General features: G+C 42.9%; 2 protein-coding genes across 4 annotated transcripts in view; one reads left to right on the top strand and one right to left on the bottom strand.

Moving 5' to 3' along the window:
- The window catches only part of LOC114598918 (cytochrome P450 2J4-like), a 30,499-nt gene that overhangs the window by 9,236 nt on the left and 4,650 nt on the right, over positions 1 to 16,613 (top strand). For 2 of the 3 annotated variants that reach the window (XR_013392910.1, XR_013392909.1), the window contains exons 9-10: positions 771 to 1,605; positions 13,090 to 13,135. Coding sequence is in view for 1 of the 3 variants with exons in the window: in XM_077928698.1 (XP_077784824.1) it covers positions 771 to 946 (176 nt within the window). In the remaining 2 variants the exon portion in view is untranslated. Of the gene's footprint in view, positions 1 to 770; positions 4,025 to 13,089; positions 13,136 to 16,613 lie in introns of those variants that run through there. The other variant, XM_077928698.1, reaches the window with a different exon arrangement.
- The window catches only part of HOOK1 (hook microtubule tethering protein 1), a 31,186-nt gene continuing 26,171 nt past the window's right edge, over positions 11,599 to 16,613 (bottom strand). The window contains exon 22 of the mRNA XM_028733282.2: positions 11,599 to 16,566. Within this exon, the coding sequence (XP_028589115.1) occupies positions 16,396 to 16,566 (171 nt within the window). The 3' untranslated portion in view covers positions 11,599 to 16,395. The remainder of the gene's footprint in view (positions 16,567 to 16,613) is intronic.

Below are 16,613 nucleotides of genomic sequence, written 5' to 3' on the forward strand. Positions count from 1 at the left end.
TGTACGCAGGCTCCCTCAGCCAATAAAGCGAGATGAGCACTGCAACCCCAGAGTTGGTCACGACTGGATCTAATGGTCAGGGGTCCCTTTACCTTTACCTTTGCTGTGGATGCAAGCCACAAAATGGCTACCATAGATAAGGTTACCAGATTTTTTTCAATTAATCCAGGGACACTTTTCAACTTCCTACTAAATAGATGGATTTTGTCAGGGGACTGATTTATAAATCCGGGGACTGTGCCCGGGAAACGGGGATGTCTGGTAACCTTACCATAGGAGGTGTGAAGTTACACAAAATGGTGTTTCTATACTCTTCCCCTCCCCCCCCCCAGTAAGCCATGTGGATTTTTGAGGGAATATTTGCAGACATTTTTCTCAGGTGCCATAAGTGGCACAGGTGCTCCACAAGTGGACAACAGCTGATGTATTTTTTCATAGTTTCCCCAAGGAAGAGAAACCCAGTTCCATCTTGAACTTGAGGAACTGTTTGCTTAAGATATATGCAGATTAGGTAGATTCCTAATAAAATATAATTCAAATTGGTTTTTTTCTCCAAAACTGCATATGAGATAAATTTATGTAACTCAATTATATCTATTCCAAATTCAGTAAAACCATGATCGTATTTGTTCAGTGTTCCCATTTGCTTGACTAGGAAGTAGGACCCACTTCTATATTTATTTTGCCCGTGTTGTTTAAATTGTGCCACTCTTCACAGTAGCAAAAGCTCTCAACTGAAACAGTCTTTTTCTCCCCCCACCCCCTTCTAGGAAAGCGAGCTTGTCTGGGAGAGCAGCTGGCAAGGACCGAGCTCTTCATTTTCTTCACTGCCCTAATTCAGAAGTTCACTTTCCAGGCTCCAAAAGATGTGACATTAAGCTGTGAATTTAGGGTGGGTCTGACCGTGTCTCCTCTGCCATACCGGATATGCGCATTCTCTCGCTAAGAGGGCTCATTTTACATCATTGCCATTTCTTCAATAAGTAGGATTAATTTCTGGTGTAGGAACAGAACTTTGGCTTAATCCTGATTGATTTGAATAACAGAATTTGAATGAGGGGGTGGAGCGGAGATAGCAAACAAGAAGTGAAACTAGACAAAGAGTCCTGTTTTCCTTTCCTCCCTCACAATGCAGTAGTTTCAATGTTTCAACTTCATTCTTAATCTAGCTGAGTAGACTTGTGTACATTGTAAGGTCAGTTAACTATCCAGGCAATTCTCTTTGAGTGCCTGGACTTTGACATCCACCCACCCACTACTTATTTGCACAGAACAGTTTCTAGGGAATACCTGTCTCAGGTGTGTCCAGGCAAGTTAACATAGACAACTGGAATTAGCAGCTCTTTAGGACCCTGGGGTGTTTCTATCACCAGGTGTCCCAAACATCTCAGATTGGCTGAAAGCATAGAAGCAGGTGCTGCTTGTTTTACTCTCTCTTTCCTTGGGAGAGAGAACAAATGGCTTGCTGCTTTTACCCCCTTTCCTTTAAGGAAGGTCAAGACAATGGTGGGGTCCCCTAGCTGACACTGGTCCAGTTCAAAAGAGCGTAGAGCACACATCTTCCTGCATAGCTCTGACCCATCTTGTCCAGGAGGAAGACAGCTGGTAAGTGCTGCTGCTGCTGCAAGGGGGCTTCAAAATGGGGGGCTCCTGGGAGGTTGTGGGCTTATGCTGGCCCTAGCAGTGGTGAGAAAAAGGCATTGCTTTCCTTGTAAGGATATGTGTGATCACAACTGAAGATAAAAATCTAATGGAATGCTCAACATATGTTTATAAAATCAAAATGCAAAGTTTAATTGTTCTTCTAAATATCCTAAGGTAAGGTAAAAAGGTAGAGGACCTCTGGATGGTTAAGTCCAGTGGAATTTGACTATGGGATGCGGCGCTCATCTCTGCTTTCAGGTTGCTCAGAGTTGGACTGTAGTCAATGGATTTTCCACAGGTTATATTGTTTTTCAGAAGCATTATTGTTGTGATTCAATAAACATAGTGGATAACAAGGTTAAAACTGAGTCTGCAAAGTGATTTCCATGAAAATAGTTAAAAGTGGCAATTTGGCTGTTAGTGGGAAATTGCAAGTTTAAACCACAAGGGACTATTAGTTCCACGTTATACTATAACATCATCTGCTATAAGCATAGCAATTGCTAAAGACTGACTGATTTTGTAGCTCTGTTTCATTTATAATTAATGAATGGTGTCCTAAAGTGAAATTCCCACAGCCGGGCTCTATTCTGTTAAGCTAAAAGGAACACAAACAATTGTAAAAGATGGACCATTCACTGGGACTTCCGGCTTGTTACTCAGAGGGATTTAGATAGAAATAGCTTGTAGCTGCAAACATGAAGTATCTTAACAAGTAAGGACCAGGATTTGGGAAGGCCTTCCTTTCTTTGCCTGACTTTTCATTTTAGTGCAGAGTTCTTCAATCATGGGTCTCTGTATGTTGCTGTACTACAACTCCCATCATGCACACCTGGCTTAATCAATGAGCAAGGATGATTGAAGCTGTAATCCAGCAACACTTGAGGCTACTTTAGCATGCATTGCTGTCATTCACAGGGCAAGCAGCAATGTCACTCTGAAGACATGCCCTCTTTCTATCAGTACTACTGAGTGCAGCTTTACAAAGTCCAGTTGGAAAAGTTGAAGCAGATGTTTAGTGGGGCTGTTGTGCCTGCACTTCTTGGAGAGTCTCGGGCTAGATACATATATGTATTGAGCCAACTTCTGCTCTAGTGTTTTTTGGAAGAAGGAACACAGAGTCTTAAGCCCTTTGAACAAATATTATTGAATAATGATGGTGTGGATAAAGGTTGACTCTCAGCTCTTTATAAAGTAATATTGGGTACCACTGTAGGTGGATGTGCTGGGGTCAAACTGCAGTTTTCCCTAGATGACAGAGATGGGGAAGGGTTGTGGGGAAAGTCACCTCATAAACCAATCTTTGTTTCTGTGAGGGAATTACCTTTACTACACAGCTAGAATTTAACACCCAAGCATTTGCCCCACAGTGCATCAGTCCCCCCCCACCCATGTATTGAGTGTGTTTGTCACCAGGTGGGCATGTATTGATACACATGGTAGTATTGTTTGAGGGTCGAATGCTTTGGGGAGAAGTTGTTTATAGAAATTTCTAAAATCATGCAACAGGATGCAGTCCTTTACCCCATGTTTGGTACTATTGAATCTGTTCAAAGATCCAAATAAGGTTTTAAAGAATGAGGAACTTATCATTCACCTTTTTCTTGTAACTGGGTGGACAATAAGAAAGCTTGGAAGGATCTGATTTACTGGCATCTTAAATTCTGGCATATAGCATTTTGCTAGATAATGTTTCTCGTAAACTAGTTACTATTGCGCGATGGGGCAATTGGGTAAAAATCAAATTGCAGCCATTTGCTTTTGGGGCATATAGTGGTTTAATTTGCTGGAATGGGAATGTATTAATGTGTACTGCTGTGTGTTTACAGAAAGCACTTTGAGTTTTGAGTGGTTAAATATTTAATTCTAGTATGTTCCCTAGTAGCTCTCATGGGGTTGGTTAATTTTGGTCACATAAGAAGTATTGGGTCACAGGCTACGTTTTGTGTGACTTCACTGTGATGACACAGCGTTGGAAGATGGGTGAGTAATCTGTTAGGAACCCTGTAGGTGACAGTGTCAGAAATCCTCTCTGGACGCTGCTGGGAGTATAGCAGCGAATGCTTCTTTCTACGAAGGAGAGAGAGACAGAGTGCAATGCATCAGTTAACGAGAGCTCTCCGAAGGCAGCTGAGCTGAAGACTGCTGAAACTTGACAGCCATCTCTTCAAAGAGCTGTGCAGCCTAGTAAAGTACAGGTTGAGTGCAAAGCTGGAAGAGGGAGAGGCACAGTTCGACTGAATGTTTAAGCAAGCAGCTGTAGTACTCTGCAACTAAGTGAAGCTACGCCCATGCTTGGATAAGCATGTGTCTTGTAAATATTCTGCGTATATTTTTCTTTTTATCATCTGTTCTGGAAATAAAGCTTTAGAATATTTAATGAGGGTCTGGTCAATGCTTTAATTCCTAAAGGGGAGTCAGTCTTAGATATGATTTAGCTTCTGAGCTGCTAAATATCACTACTCTGCAACAGGTTTCCCTCTATTCCAAGTCATGTATCCATAGTAGGGACTGGAGGAAAAATGAGCGCTGAGAGGAGTGCAGAGAAAAGAAGCGCCATGGTGCATCTGAAGCAACAGAACTGGATGCCTTCATCTACCCCAGCTGCAACAAGACATGTCTCTCCCACATCAATCTCTACAGCCACAGCAGCCACTGTCACCTCCCAATAGCTTGACCTCACCCCCAAAGCACACTCCTCCATTGTCTTCTGAGACAGACGGATGCCAGCCAACATTTGAACATACAGATGGACAGGGGCATGGCAAGATAGTAAAAGTTGTTAATTTCTTTCAAGTTCTCAATCCTTGATCTAGTCAGTTTGTGGCCAAGGCACAGGGCCAGTCCTACCATTGGGCTGTGTGAGGTGACATATGCTGGCAGGAGGTGCTGATAGCAGGAAGACTTTAGCGAACAGCAGGCCCATAGTTCCATGACAAGGAAACTTCAAGGCATGTTCTTCTGCCAACCCGAAGAAGAAGAAGAAGAAAGCATTTCCTCCTCTTCCACTTGTTGCTCCACTCTGTCTGGATGTGGCTGCTGCTTGGCCACGCTGAGAGGGCCTCAGGGACAGGTGTCTGCCCACCGTGGCAAGTCAGGTGTCTGGGCAGGCAAGGCCTGGGGCCTGGGCAAGCGCACAAAGCTCTCTGAGGCATATTGGCTGGCAGTGAGATGGGTGGAGGCAAGTGGGCAGGCAGGCAAGCATCGTTGGCACCTGGCTGAGCTCAACTCCTGCAGGTGTGCAGGCTGCGGTGCCGTCTCACCTAGCAAGCCTCACTCACTGAGCTTGGAGGGGAAGAAATGGAGTTCTTGGTTTCAGGGCCAGTCTGACTACTGGCAGTGCCGTTTTCTCATTTGCCTCAGACGGCAAGATGTCTTAAGCCAGGCCTGCCAAGGCAAAATTGAACCTATGCAGTATAGAACAGAAGGCCATTGAATTGACTCCTCTGACCCCTTATCAAGATATCAGTCCAAAGGTCTCAGGAACAGGATCATACTCCATGGCAGAAGTTAATTATTTATGCACAGGGCACAGACTTTGAAGAGAATTCTAGAAATGTTGGGAAGGATACTTTTCTTCTTCAGAAATGTGAAAACAAGAAGGAAATATTCTGACTGAGAAAGCTATGCTCCCCCCTTCCTCCTAGGAAGAGTTACTCATTGAGTCATCCCCCTTCTGCCTCTTTGTGGGCATGATGTAATATGGTTACCAGATTTTTTTCAATGAATCCGGGGGCACTTTTTTTTTTTTTTTGAAGCTGAGTAGCAACAGGGAGTCAGTAGTGGGGATGGTGAGGCAAAAGACCCTGGGCCGAAGCATACATGCATATTATATAAAAGTGCAAAGCCCTTCTTTCGCACCCTGTGAAACATAAATGCACAGTTTTTTTAAAAACTGGCAGGCTGTGACTCCCAAGCCTCCCCTGATCAGTCAAAACAAAGGGGGAAGGGGACAGGAGATCTCACAAGACACATCATATGGGGATTTCAGGCGAGGAAAAATGTCGGGCGTCACAGCAGCGAGCAGCTCCTGAAGCCAGCCAGAACCAACTGCGCTACCAGGCTGGCTCCAAGCTGCTGAGGCTGCTGATACTTTTCCCGGGGACAGATTTGCAAATCTGGGGACATTCCGGGGACGGAATTTGTCCGGTGAAAGATTTGCAAATCCGGGGACTGTCCCCGGGAACCGGGGATGTCTGGTAACCCTAATGTATAATGATGTGTGGAAACTTTGCCCTCAGTTCTAACAGGAACGTTAGCCAAGAGGGCAGGTGTGGCTGCTCTACCTGCATGAAATTTGGATTCCCTTGACAGATAGCAGTCCATTCTGACAAAGGAAGGCTAGAAGGGTTTGAAGAGGCTGCTCCAGCTGCTCTCTGTCCTCTGGGAGGCCTTGTCCCTGCAGGTCGTTCTGGTGTTTCTGGCTGCATTTCTGGCTGCAAGAAACAGATTCACCCAAGGAATTTCCCCCCAGGGCCCAGGCCTCTTTCTTTTCTGGGTAATATGCTACTTATAGATACCAAGAAGCTCCATTTGAAACTATGGAAGGTAAGGGTGAAGAATCATGGCATGAGTTTAGCCTGACATTGCACTGTATAGGAGTGTAAGAGTTTCACTGTAGGTTAAGGCTAAGATGCCCCCCCCCCCCAATCTAGCATCCTTAGACTGGTAAGCCAGATGTCTCCGAGAAGACCACAAACAGGGCACAAAGACAGATGCCTCTACTGTCGTTTGTTCCCAGCATCTGGTATCCAGATATGTATTGCCTCTGAACACAGGATCTATTTTACCCAACAGTTATTTATAACAATTCTGTACCCACAATTGCCTTTAAAGGTTGGACGGTTGTTTGCATGTTTCGTTAGTAGGTTTTTCATGCCACTTTTGCCTTTATCCTATGGTTACCAGACCTTCCTGGTTCTCGGGGACAGTCCCCGGATTTAACAATCTGTCCCCAGACAAAATCCATCCCCAGAAGGTCCCCAGATTTCATGTAATGTCCCTGGATTAATCATATGCCTGGGGACTTCCAGACCCTCCCCAGAGCCTGAAGCAATCATCCACTCTCTCTCAGCTCTGCAAGCAGCCCTGCTCCTCCTGCTTGCTTGCTTGCTTGAGCCAGAGAGGCAAGGCTGCTCTTTGGACCGGCAGAGCTGAGGTGCAGGGAAGAAGCCTCCCTGCATGACATCTCTGCAGTCTACCCTGTCTCTCCTGCTTGCTCATGAGGAAGGAGCATTTTTTCATGCCTTTAAAGCCCCCTTTGCTGCATTCTGCCGGCTTGTGAGCTGAGCTACCAAGCCGGCAGAAAGCAGGATGCTGCCTTGAGCCTTCCCTTCACTCTCCCAGACAGAGGTTGTTGCTTCAAAGTTAAGGGTGGTGGTGTGGGGGGGAAATTGTCTTGCCTCTTTTGCTCCATTCTGCATGTTTGTGAGCTACATTGGACTGCCTTCCCTCCCTCCCTTCTCTCTGTGTTATTGTCTGTCTGCCCATTTTTCCCCTCCTTACCCATAAACTCTTCCCAATTCTCCCTTGGTCTTTTCATATATTTGGTTCCCCACACCATATCATTATGTGCTGCTGCTTCATTTTTCTTCCCTTGCACTAGCAAAAAATAAAAGGGGAGGAATGTTTTATGTTTGTTTTGGGGGTGTTTATGTTGGTTCCCCCCAAACAGCTTTCCTGTTCCCTTCTTATTAAGAAATGAACCTTAAAAAAATAAAATGAACCTTAAAAAAAAATTAAAAGAGGCTACATCTGCTTGCTTGCCTTCCTCCCCTTTGATAAAAAGGGAGAGATTGGTGGGATGGGGCCTGGAGGGGTACCTTTACAATAGGTGTAAATGGAGCAGGGAAGCTTTATGTTTTTTTAAGTTGTGGCTGCTCATGTTGCGGTACCTACATTGCAGGTGGTTGACCTAGATGCCTCTCAGAGGTTCTTTCCAAATCTATGATTCTGTGATCATCCCAGTCATATTCTCAAACTCCCCTGATGCCTGCACAGGAGACGCCCACAGGCGGCAGGGCAGCAGCAGGAGGAAGAAGGGGTTTCTGCTAACGCTTACTCCCGAGTAAGCCTGTAGGGGATCACAGTGCAAGGAGGGAAAGTGAGGGAGTGGAAGCATGGCTAGCACTCCAAGAAAGCAGGCCAGGACCCAGAGGAAGACCGCACAACAGAGGAGACCACAGAAGATATTACTTCTTAATTTTTTTAAATAACTTTATACACACACACACACACACACACACACACACACACACACACACAATATTGTTTGTTTGTTTGTTTGTTTGTTTGTTTGTTTGTTTAAAGTGTCCCTGGATTCATTGAAAAAAATCTGGTAACCTTACTTTATCCTCTAACTCTGTCCTGGGAAAGGTCCAGAGCTACAAGCCAGTTACCGGTATCTGCTTGGACAAGGCAGCAACCAGCTAGATCTCTCCCAGCTCCTCAGTCCGGAGGCAGTTTGCTTTCCCCTTAGGCACAAGAGGACAGCACAATATGAAGGAGCCCTTCCCACAAACTCAATCCCAGACTTCAGGTCTTAATTAGGAATTGTCATCATATTTTAAAAAAAACAAAATAGAAATTATTCTTCCTCACTCTCCATCCAGCTTACTGAAAAATATGGCAATGTCTTCAGCCTTCCGATTGGAAGCATGTGGATTGTAGTTGTGAATGGATTCCATCTGGTGAAAGAGGCTCTTGTCCATCAGGGCGAAAACTTTACAGATCGTCCAAAAGCCCCAGTTGCCAATGAAATATTTAGGTAATTGGGTGAGGGTTTTTTTTAATATGGGCAATTATTTAAATGATTAAAATTTCTCAAGTTTAAATTTTCAAGGCTGGTGAGATCTTTCCTTCATTTGTATTTGTATTTCTTCAATCTGGTTTGAAGAGTACGAATTAGGTAGATTCCCATTTAAATGTAAGCAAAATTGAATTTCCCTCCATCCGTACACACAATAGAAATTTATGTACCTGAAATGTGTCTATTCCAAAATCCTAGAAACATTATCAAAGCTGTTCAGTGTTCCCATTTGCCTGACTGGCAAAATGAGATTCACTGTAGCTCTCCACTAACACAGTCTATTCTCCCTCTCCGCTAGGAAAGTGAGCCTGGAGAGCAGTTGGTGAGGACTGAGTTTTTCCTTTTCTTTGCTGTCCTGATTCAGAAGTTTGCTCTCCAGGCTCCAAAGGATGTGACGTTAAGCCTTCGCTTTAGGCTGGGAGTTACGTTGTCCCCGCTGCCGTAAAAGGTGTGTGCATTCTGTCGCTAAGGTGGGGGAACATATTTTATGCTGTTTTATTTTAAGTAGGTTTAGCAGGATTACCTCCTCAGTTTTTGTTCTTATTGCCCATTGGTTCCAATTACCAATGTCTTTTCATGATAACAGTAGTCAGTTGAAAGTGACCGTGGTTAGTTAGAAACAGACATGCAGTGCTGGCTTAAGCATGTCTACCCAAAAGTCCCAGGTAAGTAGGCTTAGGGTGCTGCTTAGTCCAATAAGACTTTAAAGCTGCTCTTCTCCGAAGCAGCAAATTGTGGAAGTAAAAGACTCTTTACTTAGCCATGCTAGATGTTTATATATCCGGTACATAGAATCATGTAATTGGAGTGTTGGAAGGGCTCCCATGGGTCCAACCCCCTGCAATGCAGGAATCAAACTTGTAGTGCATTGAGGATGATCCAAGTGGATGGGAGGCAAGTGCTACATGCTAAGCAAAATACACACAAACACTGTAATTTATCAGTGCTGACGTATTTATTATACAATTTGTTCGGCGCAAACTCTTGCGCCGTTTAAAATAAGCATTCTCAACATTCAGAGCAATTTATCTAACTCGCTTGGAACAAACTGTCCAGTGGAGCATGCTCAAATTTTTATACAGTGGTACCTCGGGTTAAGAACTTAATTCGTTCTGGAGGTCTGTTCTTAACCTGAAACTGTTCTTAACCTGAAGCACCACTTTAGCTAATGGGGCCTCCCACTGCCGCCGCGCTGCTGGAGCACGATTTCTGTTCTCATCCTGAAGCAAAGTTCTTAACCTGAGGTACTATTTCTGGGTTAGCGGAGTCTGTAACCTGAAGCGTCTGTAATCCGAGGTACCACTGTACAATTTACAAAGTGTATTGGACCCCTGTAGAGCTGCTAGAAGTTCTCCTTTTCAGCAAGTACTGAGTTGTTTTCTCTGATTTTATGTATTAAACAGGATTTATATACTGTTTAATCATAAAAAAACCAAGCAGTTTACAGAAAGTTTGTGTTATGTACTCAGTGGTCCGGACTAGGATTCTTTGCCCCTCTGTTCTGATTCGATACATGATATCCAATCAAATAGCATTGTCAGGGTTTGGGTTACTGGCATTGGCTCTTAAGCTCTTGAGTTACGATTGGAAGCTTGGGGGTTTAGACAACCAATCATGTTGAGAGTATGAGTGGCCCAGGCCTTCAGAAATACATACGTTATTACTTGCTTTGCCCCTGTTGCTTTGTTCTGTTTGCTCAATAAAGTCTCTTGCTGTAATCACTACGTCTCACCTCGTAGAAACTCACGTATACTTCAGCATGCATTCAAATTAGTGCATTAACATGTAACATGGAAACAGTGTGCCCTACTTTAATGAGAACACTGTTGTAGGACAGGACTGCAGAGCTCAAATGCTGGTGCTACTAAAGACAAGTGTGTGTGTGTTCTCCTATATGGAAACTGTATGGCCATAGCTCAGTGCTGGTGCATCTGGATTGCATGCAGAAGGCACCAGATTCCATCTCCAGGTATGTAGGGAAATATCCCTTGCCTGCCAGTGAAATGCTTGCCTGAATACAGCTATTGTGTTCCCAATCTGTTGTTCCAGTCTGCAGGGAAGTCCAGGGCTGGCAGCCTCAGACCCCTGGGCTGGCTGTGGCTCTCCTGCTTGTTCTGTGCCACTCTTGGGCTATGCCCCTCTCCAGGCGGCATTGCTCACTGGCTGTGCTGTTCAAACTGGAGAGCTTTTGTTTGGTTAGAATGTGTACTTTAATTGAGATATACTGTAGTGCCTTTTGCTTGCCCGGAGGATGAAGCAATGGGTCTGACTTTTGCAGAGCTGGAATGCAGCCTACTGTGCAAAAGTAACAGAGGTTTCTACACACCCATTACTTTGTTGGTTTGCAAGCTACTACATGCCTCCTGTATCACTGACCGGGGAGTGGGAAATTCTGCTCAGGAGCAACAGCATCACAGCCTTTGTAACAGCAGGTTTCCCACCCCCACCCAGCCACAGGGTGGTGAATAGCTCCACAGTGCTTTCTGTATTCAAGCCAAGATTTTTGTCTGTGCTTGCTTACTTGTTCTGTAGAAAGCCAGCACTTTCAAGAGTTAAGACATTTTACTGCAAGCAGATTATGAGTCATGGTGACATTATAAAGAGGCTTAGCAGGTACAAACAAGTTTCTGGCTACTCAGAAGCTGGCTACATTACTTCTTCCAGATGTTGCTTAACAACCCACATTTTAGGTGGGAGAGCAAGTGCGGGGGGACTGCATCACACTTGTAGAAACCTAGGCCACAAAGCACTGATAGAGGTGAGTGCATGCACAAACTGAGGTTCAGTGACCCAAGATAACTTGGCACATGCATTCATCCAATGGCAATGCTCCGATGGCTCCATCTTGTTTGATGCAAAACAAGGAAACGTGTGTTATGATCTGCTTAGTTGCTGTGTAAAGCTCCTGTAGGATACACGGATTCAATACAAAGGAGGCACATGACAAAGTTTACAGTTATTTGTATTCTGTGCTTCTGAGGTGCTTAATAATACTTATTTTCTGTAGCTCTCAGAAATTAGTGTGTTTTGTAGTTTTGGGAGTGGGGATAAACATTAGGCTGCAGCTGGTAGGAGTATGCAGTGGGTTTGACAAGACTGCAACGCAAAGGGTGACACTGCTGATAAAATAACCAGAGACCACAAAATTAATGTCAAAAGGTTTTAATGTGAATATAAAAGAATATTTATTGAATCAAGAGTAAAACCATGTTTACAAATTAGTGCAATTTCTTCCTCTATTTCTATACAGCCCATTTGCTTTGCACAGGATCAGACTTGTACACGCCAAATAGATTAGACCCCGGCAAGTCTATGAGAAAACCTGAAGTCAGGCCTATTTATCCTTACTGAAGAAAAAACATTGGTATTGCTTACAATTATGTGAATCCAAGCAAATGGTTATTGTAGAAAAGAACACTTTTTATTAATATAAAGTAAAAGCAGTATTGAACTAAAACTTTTCATTAATTCTACCGCATGTTTTAGTCTGGTCACGTTCTTACAGAAACTTGTCTAAATGTATGCATGATTTTTAAAAGTTGGTGAAATCACATATCCCACAATTAGCCATAGTGTCAATTCATAAATTGTTATACAAACAAAGTGCTTTTACTCTAATGAAAATAAACATGCAATCAATACAGGGAACAAAGTGTTTAAGCACCACTTGAGGTTTTTACACAATCCCCACTGAAAGGAATGGAGATTGTGTGGGAGTAGTGATAGGTTTTGTCAATGATTGCCAAACACTATACAACTTACTAAGCAGTAATTGCAGTCCAAACCTGATTAAAATATGACTGCAAGGTTTTGCGGGGCCAACACTTGGTGAACCAGTTTCTATGCTACATTTTTAATTAATGAAGAATTACAGATGAAGGGTGATTGCAGGTCTCCATCAGCTCAAGTAAGTCTGCATCTGACATCAATTAATATTAGTTTATTAGAGAGACTGCTTTTTCAGATATAGTGTGTATGCATCAACATTTTCATCCCATCTAAGCACAACACATTTTAAGGACTTAACATAGATAAGTAACTCCTTTGCATTATGTTCAAATCAAAGAAATATTCCACACTAAGGCTGCAAATATTCCACACTAAGGCTGCAATCCTATACATACTTGCATGAGAGTAAGTACCATTGAACTCAGTGGGGCTTACTTCTGAGTAGACATGTATAGTATTGCACTGCAAACAAAACACAAGAGAGACTAACTCAATTCATAGTTAAATAAAACCAGGAGAATCAAAATTCTGAATTCAATTGCTGGTGATCAAATAGCTGAATTTTATTACTCAAAGGAGGTAGTTTAAGTTTAGAAACTAAACACCAAGTAGTCCACCACAAATTCAGTTGCACACAATTACTACATAAAATTGCTATGGCTGCAGATTCACAAGTTTACCTGTGCAATGATTGAGCTGCTATGCCTCCATGGACACTCAGTGCAATCCAGTAGCATTAAAATATGCACATAAAGGGGTTGCTCACACATTTCCTCTGGCCAAACAGCCAAGCCTAGGAGCTGTGTATATAGCCTGTGAATAGTCAGGCCACATAGGTGGCAATGGGCACAATTTAGCAACAATTCTACCAGGATAGCTGAAAAATCTCTCTCTCTCTCTCCTTTTAGATTAATCCTTGTGAAGTTCAGCATTCTGAAAGATGGCTGCAAAATGGTAAGTAGTAACATTTTCTTAAACAAGTTGGGACTAAAAAGAACACATGGCAGTAAATATGCTTCTCTGCCAAAAACCTCCCCATCGAGTTCTTCCATAGATATGTAATTGAATTCACTGACATATCTACTTTCTCTCTTAGTTCGTTAAAGAGCTCAAACTTTCTAAGATTACATGGGATGTTGCCCTCTGCTGACAGAACACTTTAATCCAGTGACTGTGAGCAGAAAGTGAGGGCGGATGAGACTTAAGATTCCCCTCTTCCTTCTGCAATCCCTCCAGAGGATTGGGAGGCCCTTTGGACTAGTACTTGAAAGTGGCACAGGGGACTGAAGGAGGAATATGTGGAAATAAACTTCTGCTCCCATGTACTCATAGGAGCTTTCACAAGATCAAAGGCCCTTCCATCAGCCAGGGGACATGACTGGCTTCAACCCATGGAATTTGTAATTAAAAATAATGTTACCACCATCATTCTCTTCCAGTGATGGTCAAACTTGGCCCTCCAGCTATTTTGGGACTACAATTCCCACCATCCCTGATCACTGGTCCTGTTAGCTAGGGATGATAGGAGTTGTAGTCCCAAAACAGCTGGAGGGCTAAGTTTGGCCATCACTATAATAGAGCAATGCCAAACTACCACAGAAAAGTAATTTAAGATAATGTACAGCCATATTTTTCTGGCTCTTTGACATGGAGGTAGACAGTACCAAGACACATATGCAGCAGAGTTGCATCAGCTAGCATCCAACTCAGCCGCTCAAGTTAGCTGACACCAAGTCCCATAGAAATTAGTCCTGGCTATTTATTTTTTAAAAAATTCACTGCTTACAACAGAATGTACAGAACAATCTAAACTATGCCCACTTGGAATGGCGCTTGGACTGCAGCTTTAGTTGTTACTAACTTGAGCTGGATTGGGGCCTTGATGTTGACGTTCCTGTACTAGCAGTAGTTGTCATACAGAACACACTATAAATTAAAGCCGCTGAAGAAAAGCATCCTATGTTTGTGAATTGTTATCTGTGGAGACTACTCACTGCGACCATATTTGATTACAAGAATATAGTATAGTATCAAAACATTAAGCAACATGCTACAAAATTTGTATTCACCATTTCTCCCTACAAATTCAGACCAGGGAAAAAGCTACCAAAAACACAAGTCAGCAGGTTGAACAGAACAGTAAGAGCTTAATACCAAGGAGGTAGTCAACAGACATGAAATCTTGAAAAACAGCTTGAAAGACTGAAGGCTCGGACAGTAGCACACTATAACTTTACAGTGCTGGTATTAAGTATAGCACGTCATTAAAAGACAGAATTGTTAGACATCTGTAGTATCAGTTTCTACACAAAAGCATGTAATACTGTAGTCACATCATCAGATATTTTAGGCCAGTTTTAATAAAATGCTAAAAATTTTAAAGTCTAAGCTACAGTTATTGATTATGTTAGTCCTCACCCCACCAAAAAAACCTGCAACTCAGATTACAGACTTCATTTTATTTGCAGTAATGTTCAAGGCTGCATTACATTTTATAAACATAATTCTGGCCCATGTGCAAGTAACTTTTTAAACACAGAGTCCACCTTAAAAAATAACCATGCATTCCACCCTGTGAACATGCACTTAAGTCTGCTCTTTGTGTCTGGAATTACTGCTATCGGCCTAAATAATAATGTGCCTCAATTTTTAAAATTCCAAAATGGCTAATTGCAGCACAAAGTGCAATGGTCTACTTCATCAGATGCACAAAGTAAACAGCACACACAAACAACTGTGAGAATCTTCCCTACTGCTTTTGTTCTCTGACCTGATAATGATAGTTTTTAAATGTTAATAGCATTTTGGAAGGCTTTAAAAGCAACCCTAGCAGCTTCTTACTAGGTAACATACTGCAGCGACTCACCGTTCTCTGGAATAGACTTCAAGCTCTTATTCTGCAAAAGATACAGCAACAAATGATGTCTACCTAATGCCATCAAGTTACTCCCTTGGAGCTCAACCCAGTACCTAGCTGTACCACAATGGAGGGCTAGACACACAAGTGTCTGGGGCATCTGCAGCCAATCCTCAGGAGCAGCATAGGATCAGAACCTTCCTCTCACTGTGCCACAGCCGAACACACTGCATCCCTGCACAAGCAGGACATTACACAGCAGAGACAAAAACACACACCACTCAGTATGGGCTCAAAACCTACTAAGGAGACTTCAGTCAAGGTTAATTTTGCAACATTTAAAAAGGCTGTAATTTTACGTTTTTTTAAAATAAAGACATCACTAGTTGAGTGCAAATACATAGACATTTTGTCTTTCCTGAATCCTTTTCATTACATAAAATGGCGATTTAAGGCTGCAGTCCAAACCCTAGCCATGGGGCGGCAGAACCTAATGGAGTAGCAGTCCCATTGTTATATCTATAGCCCAGCAGGCAAAGAGCTGTCTCAGCTTGAGGCTGGTGAAGTGATTAAGCCCTCACCAGGCCCAATGATGTCACATCAAGGCAGTGTGGCTGGCTTGGATTCCTGTTCCTTCCAGGCCAGCTAGCTCAGCTCCTCCCCACAACACTCTTTTTCAGGGTTTTCTATCGGCCAGTGACCCCACTGACGACACTCCAACCCCCCCCCCCCAAGGGGTGTTTGGACTGCAGCCCCAGTAGTTATTACAAAACTGAATGGGAGTTCAATAAAGCTTGAATGGACTTCAGCAGAACTGCAGCATTAGGTGGAAAGTCCTGAAATTAGTAAATCATTTTGGTTACAATTTGCTTGCAGTCAAAAATCCCTCATGCCATAAATGCTGAAAAATAATGATGGATTTTCTATTTTGGTCCTTGTTATTTTTGTAATGTAGCAGAAGGTCCGGGGGGGGGGGATTACTTTTCTTTGTGCAGATGACAGTCATAAAAATGTACTCCCACTAAAATCAGTACACATCCTAGACTAAAACATTAAATAGAATTTTAAATAGGATGCCATTTTTGGTATTTATATATACATTATGGAGACAAATAAAACGCCTTTTGAGCTGTGCTTATCGACACATACCTCAGATCTGTTTAAAATCAAGAAAAGTAATTTGACATATGTTGCTTTTTATAGTCATCGCTGGCCAAATCAAATTTACCAGCCTTATGGGTCTCAGATGTAAAATAGATGATGCCCAGCATCACAATCACGCTCTTCGTCAGGTAGTTAAAAACAAAAGTTACAAAATAAGTTAAGGACACTTTAGTGCACGAATATCCTCTGTGGTTTAATCTGATGTTGCAGGTGGTACTTTAACAGAAAGATTCCTTCGGGTATTGGTCACGTGCCGTTGCTGTGCAAGGAAAGAGCGCCCGGGTGTGCAGGGACCAGCGTCTTTGTAGGCAGCATTCCCACTTAGGAGTCTAGATTCCATGCCCAGTTTATGAAATGCTAAGCTCTGGAATGAAGCAAGATAAACATGATTCCTTGCATTCCTTCCTGAAA

Source organism: Podarcis muralis, chromosome 5 (genome assembly GCF_964188315.1).
Source record: "Podarcis muralis chromosome 5, rPodMur119.hap1.1, whole genome shotgun sequence".
Classification (NCBI taxonomy): Eukaryota; Metazoa; Chordata; class Lepidosauria; order Squamata; family Lacertidae; genus Podarcis; species Podarcis muralis.